At 47.2% G+C, this 10000-nt stretch overlaps 1 protein-coding gene across 1 annotated transcript in view; it reads left to right on the top strand.

Moving 5' to 3' along the window:
• LOC130161682 (uncharacterized) overlaps window positions 1–10000 on the top strand; it is a 14845-nt gene that overhangs the window by 3982 nt on the left and 863 nt on the right. The window contains exon 2 of the mRNA XM_056365098.1: window positions 9807–10000. This exon is cut by the window's right edge and continues 863 nt beyond it. Coding sequence (XP_056221073.1) covers window positions 9807–10000 — 194 coding nt within the window. The remainder of the gene's footprint in view (window positions 1–9806) is intronic.

The following is a 10000-nucleotide window of genomic DNA, read 5'->3' on the forward strand; positions in this document are numbered from 1 at the left end:
CGCTGTCGCTCACACAAGAAACATTTACTGAACTAAAGTCAGACTGTACGTGGTTCAGAAGACAACAGACTGTTCCTTAAGTGAATTACAGCAGAGCCTGTTCCTTATTTCCATTTTCTTTTTTTTCATGCATTCATCACTCCTGCCTCCACTGTGTGTGTGTGTGTGTGTGTGTGTGTGTGTGTGTGTGTGTGTGTGTGTCCAGAGCCATGTGCTTGGCGTAGGTGCATGCATATTCCCTCCTCCTTTATTTCCATACCATTTCAGCTATTCATCAGATACAGTGTGTTCCTCTCCTCTGTGTGTGTGTGTGTGTGTGTGTGTGTGTGTGTGTGTCTGAGCAGAATGGCCGTACGCTTGGCTAGCTCCTTTCTCCTCCAAGCGTTTCTCCGAACCTCTGGCAAGCTACAAACCCCCCCCCCCCCCCCCCCCCCCCCCCCCCCCCCCCCCCCCCCCCATCTCACTCTCTCACCCCCCCCCCCCTCCCCCCCCCCCCCCTGCATCATGTCTGAAGTATGTTTCTCCCTTAAGGTCAAACAACTAAAACCTTGGTGTGAACATGTTGCTGTCGTGCGTCGGTGTTTCGGGAGGAGTGAGCGCTCGTGCTGCTCAGCTGGAAACTACAGAAGATCATTGAAGCCAAAACTGTTGACACGTTATCAGCAAATGTTGAGTCCTAACCGAGCTGTATCTCAGGATCGGGTCTGACAGGTTCATGGGTTCTGAGAGGCGGGAAAAAACCGACACTGTAAAAACCTTTTTACACCAAAATTAGCAGGTTTGTTAAACGCGGGTAAAACCCACTACAAAGAGGCGATTGACAGGCTTTACACACAAAACTGCAGGGAGTGACATCATCACGTGCACTTACAGAGCGCACACACACACACACACACACACACACACACACAGAGTGGAGAACCAGCGGTAAACTGGATCCATGGTGTCTCATCCCGCGGTCGGTCCTCCGTCAGACGCTTCGATCAGCGATTAAATGTTTTTAAAACTTATTTCGGGGCTGCGTTCGCTCTCTCTGGTACTTTACACCAACAGCGATCAGAGCCGGAGCCGATAAACACGTCTACTGCAGACCAGGGAGGCCAAAACTTACTTAATACAGTCCATCTTCAATGTCCCATATTTTCTTCTTCTTCTGTGTTTTATTTGAAGTGTTGATCCATCAGAAGATATAAAACCATCTCAGTGTAGTTTCACATCTCCTCCCTCAGGCTTCTCTCTGCAGCTCTAGTAACAACAGGCCAATCAAACAACACATGGTCATCTACCTTTATACTGTATGGACCTTTAATACGATACCATCCTGTGATCAGCTAGTCTTTGAACGCACCTCACGGCATGTGGGTCGTGTTTTAATGATGATGATTCTTACTTTTCACTGAGCTACATAAAGGCTACAGTAAAGTGTTGGCAAAGGTTGTAAATCTTCCACTGTGGACGTAACTCCTGGAATATCAGTGAAGTCACAGCGTCCTCTCACCCTGACCTGCAGGTTTATCACCACCTGAACTCTTTGCGTGGCCGCTACAGTCTGACACCAGGATCCCTCCATATAAAAGCAGGAGGATGAAGGGGAGCAGCTCTCAGCAGGTGCGGCATCGCTGAGGAACAATCCCATCAGCTCTTTTTGCTTCTCTCTAAAAGCAGCGTCCTGTCAGCGCCGTGATGGAGAGCGAAAACTCTCACAGAAATACTTCTCCTCAGAGGACGCTGCTGTCCAGAAGCAGCAGCAGTGAATATGCAGCACCTTCAATTCAATTAGCCTGAGAGGAGAAAACACATTTTGTCACCGTGCTGCTGCTGCTGCTGCGGCTGCTGAGATCGGAGGCGAGCGGCTGCCCGGCGCAGGAAATGATTCACCGATATCAGGCAGAGAGCCAAGCTGAGCTGGCAGAGGACCACAGGGACCGTTTGGCTTCAGGATGGGTGGGGGTGGGTGGTGAGGAGAGGGGAGGAAGGGGGAGGAAGAGGGAGGAGTGACCCTGACATGCAGCCGCCTCCGTGCGTCACGGCGACGCTCCGGGTTGGATGACAGTGCTTCACACCTCCACAGACACCTTTCGAAAGCTTGTAACGGCCGAGGTTTACCTCAGACAGGTGAAGACGCTGATCCAGAGTCTGTGGTGACGCTGTGATCGATTGTTCCTTTTATCTGGAGCCTCCTCAGTGACTCAAACCTGATCTGACAAACAGTGTCTGACACCAGCCCAGTTGTTCTGAGTTTCCATCAGTCTGTCATGAAGCAATGACTTTTCATCCAGCGCCACCGTGAGGTCATAGTTTTAATTCCTCCAATACTTTGATTAATAAAATACCTGCAACACTAATCACACCAATTAGCTCACAAAACGATGCGTCAAAATAAAAGCCCCTCGCTGGTTTGGTGGGACGTTATTGCATCATAACTGTACACGGTATTTTGATGGAAGCGTCCGGATCCAGTCCTGATCTCGAAACAACCGAATCAGCGAAACACACGAAACTGGAGCGAGACAAACCGATAAATAAGAGCGTGAAGACAGACAGAGCGTTTACACTACACTGAGTTTCTGACAAACAGAACACATGTGCTGGTCTGAATCATTGTCTCCTCTTTAAACGCTATAAACCTATAAATGCATGGTTGTCTGTAAATGGGTGATTATATAAACTCAGCGAGTGATAGAGGAGCTGGTGATCTCAAAGGTTTTCTTTAACAAGACTCTGCTCTCTCCTCTCTTCTTCCTTTCAGACTGTTTGGCCCTAAATTGGCTTCCTGCGTCCCGGCCCGTCAGAGGCAGTTGGATCAGTCTGCTGCTGAAGGTGCTTTTCTGCTTCTCGGCGGGGTTGACTGATTGTCCCTGACTGCCAGTAGTTGGTTCATTGTGCTTTGTTGTTGCTCAGGCTGCAGACAGTCCAGGCCCACTCCTCACACTGAGCCAACCTGACTCATTAGCTCAGCGAGTCCTCTGGCATCGCCCGCTCTGACGCCACCGACTTCACCTTAAAGTCCTCCGCAGGCCGGCGTGGAGCTCTCTACATGTTAACATCAAGTCCTCCCTGCTGTTTATCACCTGCTGCTGTCTTCATGGTCCTCTAAGGCGTCCACACTGTGCTACTCAAGCCTTTCTGTGCTGACGGAGACCAGCTTCATCTGCATGTTAAACACTATTTAATGATTGCAATTTAAGGCTTTATATTCATATTTCCCACAAGAAAAAATACTTTAAACATGATTTAAAATATTCAAATCTCTACTTTCATGTATGTAAGTATCAAAGCCTCAGTCCACAGAGAAATGCACACAGCCTGTATTCAGAAACTGAGCCTTAAAACCAGCCGTCAGGACTTCTGGAACTTTGTGATGTCACAACAAAGCAGTCACCAAGCCCCGCCCACCTGGACCCACCATCCAAACCTTGCAGGATTTGGTTTCTCTGAGTGTTTTTACCTGAAATCTGATATATTTTTATTGGATCACTCAGAAAACAGTCAGCCAATCAGAAGAGAGGCTCAGAGCCTCCTCTCTTCTGATTGGCTCACCGACCTGTTGTTACTAGAGCTCCAGAGAGAAGCCTGAGAGAGGAGATGTAAAACTACACTGAGATGGTTTTTATATCTTCTAATGGATCAACACTTCAAATAAACAGAAGAAGAAGAAAATATGGAGCTTTAATGTCCATGTGTTTTATAAGATCCTTATATACGTTTTTAAAATCAGCGTCTGTAAAGAAACTACAGCTGTCACATAAAAACAAAGTGGTGTAAAACATTAAAACTTGAGGAAATGTGCTATGTTGCCTCCACCTGTGGGGTCTTTCTGCCCCCTAGTGGTCAGTCATCAATGAACGCAGCTTTAAAAAGGAAGTTCAGATAAAACAATAAGAGTCTCATGAAGGTTTTATGTCTGTGATCTGAGGTGTGTTGTAGAGATCAGGACAGGAAGGTCGCTGTGGACTGAGGCGTTGAAGTCGGGTTTTCACACCGACGCAAATCATATCATATCCTAATTTCCATATTAGCTATCTCCACTTTCTCAGTAAGTGTCTCCTCTGAGTGTGTTGGCTGCAGTTATTAACACACACACACACACACACACACACACACACACACACACACACACACACACACTCAGAGAGGAGCTGGTATCAGTTCATATTCTGGTCAAGGTCGTATTGAAGATAAAGTGTTTTATAGGTGTCGTCAAATCCCCATCAGACATGAACAGAAGAGACTCAATCTTCTAAAAACATCTCAAAAATTACATTAGAATTAAAACCTTTTTCTACTTGGACGAAATGAGTTCTGCTCTGAGAAGGAAACAGATCAACATCAGAGATGCAAAAACTGTTTCAAAATAAAAACTGAATAAAAACAATAACAAAAGCCTGAGTTTAGTGATGTCGCGAAGCAGCGCGGGATCATGGGAGTTGTTGTCATCAGCTCCTCCTGGTTTGGATTCCTTCAGTGTCGGTGGTTCAGGAGGTTTTTATCTGCAGCTGAATGATCCACAGAGGTTTCCTCCTCTGCACAACCAACACACCAGCTGATGAAGTTGAAGAAGCTACGTCTAGCTGCTTTTTATTTCCAATGTTTACTTTCTTTCTCTCAGTCCTAGCGTCCTTGTCTTCTTTACTTCCTTATGTTCCTTTATTATTTCCCGCCTCCTAATCTCCTTCTTTCCTTCTTTCCTTCCCTCCCTGCTTCTCCCTCAGGTTTTACCGTCCTTTCCTTCCGTCTTTCTTTACCTCCATCCTCTTCCCGTCTTTAACGTCATTAGCACGTCTTGTTTACAAACTGTGTACGGTCACATTTTATCGCCTCAGCTCCAGGTTTGTCGTGTTGGTGATCGCATTAAATTGAAATGAAAGGAAACGTGCGTCAGTATCCGACGCCTCCGGCTCAGTGATGAAGACGTGAAAATGTGAAATGCACTCGGCAGTTAGTCGAACACATTCACGGGATGAAGAGCGACGAGGTGAAAATGTCGTTTCTCAATGACGCTGTGACCCGATGACCTCGGAGCAAATTCAACAAACCGATACAGACTCAGGTTTTTCTGCGTCGCTTCCTCATCAGGAAACACGAGGAGAGGAAGCGGCTCAGTGGCGTCGGGTCACGTTAACACCTTTATGGAACTGAATCGAGCAGAAGTGAATTGATAAACAGAACAACAGGCTGAAATAAGAGATAGACACAGAAATAGAAAGCTATGTGTCCTTGCATGTGTCTGCATGTGTGCACGCTGCACGCATGCATCAGCCTGTTTGATCCGTCCTGCTGGAGCAGCAGCTAAACTCTGATTATAAATCTGCTGCTGTTCGTTTGACTGATGATTAATGTTTTCATGTTCTGTCGTCGCGCTGCGACTCAGACTGACACAACAGTTATGAAATTACTCGTCATTTAGGAATTAAACATTTTATTTGTCATCATCTTTAGATTCATATAGTGAGTGTGTTTACATGATTAATCATATCAGAGGTTTCAGGCCACACCCACTTCCTGCTCAGAGTCTCAGTCAGAACACCTGAGCTTCCTCTGTTGGCTCAAGGTGCAGACACACACACACACACACACACACACACACACACGCACACGCACACACACACACTCTCGGGGGAAATCAGAAATCAGGAGGACGTGGACGGCGAGGACTCGGACACCTGTGGCTCACTGCTGTCAGCCAATCAGAGGGAGGGAAACACCCAGCTGATCAGGCTGACGGGACGGACGCGTGTTTGTACAAATGGTCTGATAAAAGTTTCAGACCGAGAGGAAGAGGAGGAAGAGGAGGAGGGAGGAGAAGATGGCGGGGATGAAAAGAGAAAGATGAAAAGGAAGCAGAGATGAGGACAGAGGAGAAAAAGAAAAATGACCTGAACCAAAATAAATTTCAGAAGCGATGGGAGGATTAGAGAAGAATAAAACTGAATAAAAGAGTTAAAAAGACTAAAAAGAGGAAAATGAGAAACAAAAGAAAAAGATTCTGAACACACGAATGAAAAAGAGAAAAAAGAAACAATAAGAAGAAAAAGAAGAAGACGACGACGAGAGACTGAAGAGGAGATTAACTGACTTCTCTGTCATCAGCTGCTGATTTTGGAGAACGACTCTCCCACAGGGACGGACACACACACACACACACACACACACACACACACACACACACACACACACACACACACACACACACACACACACACACACAGCATTGTGGGTAATTAGCACCATCGTGTCCAAAAGCAGCGGAGAGAGAGATGAGATGAGATGAAGATCTAAATCTGCATGAAGAGATTTCTTCTGTTTTACTGCAACCCACTTCAGACTGTGTGTGTGTGTGTGTGTTGTGTGTGTGTGTGTGTGTGTGTGTGTGTGGAGCAGTGTGCCAGAAGGAATGACCCTGACACACTAAAAGGGGGGATAAACAAAAGCCTGGCAACTAAGTCCGCCTGGCAACCCAGCATGCTGCAGCTGTTTGTTTGTTCACACAGTGATACTGGAGCAGTGGAGGTGGAGGTGTGTGTGTGTGTGTGTGTGTGTGTGTGTGTGTGTGTGTGTGTGTGTGTGTGTGTGTGTGTGTGTGTGTGATGGTGGGGGAGAAAGTAACCTCAAACCTGGCGCCCACACCAACCTGGCAACCCCCTCACCACCTTTCTGTTTTTGGCTTTCAGGGATTCCCCCTTTTTCCTCACACGTCGCCTCAGTGGTGAAACGCTGAAGTTCCCTGCATCAGTCTGAGGAGCGAACGACAGAGCGAGGCGGAGGTGAAGGAAACAGGAAGTCTTAAAGATGTAGCAGAGAACAGGTTGAACCACTCACACCTGTCAGGTCAAGGTCAGAGAGAGGTCAAAGTCTTCGGCTGTGACATCACCACCACAATCTCCATCCAGACCAACACCTGGAAACATTTCTCTCACCTACACTGAGCAGGTGCGAGCAGGTGTAACCAGACCAGACTAGAAACAGACTACAACGCATTTTCAAAATAAAACACAACCCCAGAGTTTTCAAAATAAAACGGGGTCATCAGAGTTTTTCAAGTCTCGTGTGGACGCCAGGAGTAAACGCAGTAAAACAGATTTTATTCAAGGCGGAGATGAAGCCGACAGTCCCTCACTGCATTAACGTTAACCTTTGACCTTTCTCCATCAGACTCACTGTCACACCCTCAGGTGTAAAGCTGAAACAGAATTACACTGTGAATCTGAAGCTGCATTTCATCGAGTGACTGAATATTTACAGTAAAGACACGGACAGAGACATGGACAGAGACACGGACAGGTTCCTCTGTGTGATCGTCCTTCCTGTTTCAAGTGTTCAGGTTCAGTATGTCGGGGGGGGGGGGGGGGGGGGGGGGGGCGGTCCCTCGGCTCTGCAGGTGTCAGGTGAGCAGGAAGAGATGAGTGGAGGTGAAACGGTCTTTCCCTCCCCCGACAGAGTCGCCTTTCAGCTGGGGTTACACCGTGACCTCGCGGCCCCTGATATTTACCGTGGCCCCTCCAGGCTCCACACACACTGACACACATTCACACATTCATTATTCATCCGCTCACTCTCTTATTCACTCAGCAGCAGGGTCTGAATCCTCAGAGCTGCTGTTTGTAGCATAAACAACGACAGGTTCTCCGGGGTCACCTCCGGTTCTCCTGGGTCACCTCCGGTTCTCCTGGGTCACCTCCGGTTCTCCTGGGACACCTCCGGTTCTCCTGGGACACCTCCGGTTCTCCTGGGTCACCTCCGGTTCTCCGGGGACACCTCCGGTTCTCCTGGGTCACCTCCGGTTCTCCTGGGTCACCTCCGGTTCTCCTGGGTCACCTCCGGCAGAGCGCGGCCCAGCCGGGAGCTCCAGAGTTGGGACGGGCGTGGACGCTCCCCGCCCTCCTCTCCTCTCGCTCTCTCCTCTTCCGTATTCTCTTCTTTTTCTCTCCATCTATTTTTCTTCAACACTTTCCTCTTCTTCTTCCCCTCCTCCATTCCTTTCCTTACCTCCTCCTCCTTCTTTTCTATCTGTTCTTTCACTCTGTTCTCCTCCTTTCTTCTCTCCTTCCTTTTCTTCTCTTCTTTTTATCTCCTTTTCCTTGCTCTCGTTTCTTCTCTCCACACCTTCCTTTCCTTGTCTTTCTTCTCTCCTTTCTCTCCATTGTTTCCTTCTTTCTCTGCAGCACTATCTCTTCCCTCTTTACCTCCTCTTTACCTCCTCTCTTCCTCCATTCTGTTACTCACTTTTTTCTCTTTCACTCTCTTCTTCTCCTCCCCTCCCTCCTTCTTCCCATTTCATTCTTCTCTTTCTATCACTCTTTTTTTCCTCATCATCTCCTCTCCTCCCTTTATCTCCTGTTCCTTCCTCTCTCTCTTCTTCTCCTCACTTCTCCTTCCCCTTTTCTTTCCTTCCTTCCTCATCTTTTCTCCATTTTCTCTTTCCATCTTTCATTCTTTCTTCAGCACTTTCTCCTGTTACCATCCTCACCTCCTCCTCCTCCTCCTCTTCTTCCCTCCCCCTTTCAGTTCTCTCTTTTCTCCTCCTCTACCTTCCTGGCATATCTGTCGTTCCACCTCTCCTGTGTCAGCGCTCTGTCGCTCAGCTGTCACTTTCAAACTGGGACACACACACACACACACACACACACACACACAGAAAATTATCAGCCTGTGGCTTGCGAGGCCTCCCGTCTTTCACCCGCGATGTTGTTTCAGCCACTCTCACACCACACACACACACACACACACACACACACACACACACACACACACACACACACACACACACACACACACACACACACACACACACACACACAGTTATGCATCTGTGGACTCCCATGAAGGGACAAATCTAAGTGTAGGTATTATTAGAGCTCTCTTTAGTACTAACACACACACACCACACACACACACACACACACACACACACACACACACACACACACAGAAAAGCATTCAACCTGCAGTTGCTTCAGGCAGTCACTGCAATGGGACACCTGTCAGTTAGGTGTGTGTGTGTGTGTGTGTGTGTGTGTGTGTGTGTGTATTATCTCTAACCACAGACCTCTGCAAAGATCAAAGAGTGTGACGAAAAAAAGAAAGAAAAGAACAAGGAAAAAAAAATGAAAAGCTAAAAAATGAAGACAAGAGAGTAAAGGAAGAAGAAAGGGGAGAAGGAATCCCCCTTCTTCTTCTTCTTCCTCTTCTTCTTCTTCTCATGGTTGCTATGTTACTGTAATTCATGTTTTTCTAAAAGTCCAGGATCGTTCACATTAAGACACTTTTAAAACAGTTTGTTACGATGGGAGAAAAGACAAAGAGGGAGGATGAAGAGGAGGAAGAGGATGAAGAGGAGGGAGAGGAGGAAGAGGAGGAGAGAAGGGGACAGGAGGGGGGGTGATATAATGATATAATAGGGTGAGAGAAAGATAAAAATCGACTATGTAGAAACTGTAATTGATTTAATATCTAGTTTCTGTGGAACGTGCAGGAATTTAATTAAATGTAAATGAATCATAAACGTGTTTAAACGAGTTCAGAAAAAAAATCAATCAAACTGTGTCAGCTGACCTCATCATCATCATCATCTTCATCACCATATTCATCCTCATCATCTTCATCATCATCATCTTCACCTTCATCATCTTCACCTTCATCATCACCATCATCATCATCATCACCATCATCGCTTTAAACAGAAAGGATGATTGGCAGCTCTAAAAAGACACGAGTCTGATGATTCCAGATGTGTCTCTCTCTCTCTTTTAGCAGATCACCATTTTTAACTTAACCAAAGTGTTTTAGTAACGTAAACCTGCAACCAGTATCCAGTGGTCCTACACCAGTCCACCACCAGTCCACCACCAGTCCTACACCAGTCCTACACCAGTCCACCACCGGTCCACCACCGGTCCACCACCGGTCCACCACCGGTCCACCACCAGTCCACCACCAGTCCACCACCAGTCCTACACCGGTCCTACACCGGTCCACCACCGGTCCACCACCGGTCCACCAC

The sequence above is a fragment of the Seriola aureovittata genome, chromosome 20 (genome assembly GCF_021018895.1).
Source record: "Seriola aureovittata isolate HTS-2021-v1 ecotype China chromosome 20, ASM2101889v1, whole genome shotgun sequence".
Classification (NCBI taxonomy): domain Eukaryota; kingdom Metazoa; phylum Chordata; class Actinopteri; order Carangiformes; family Carangidae; genus Seriola; species Seriola aureovittata.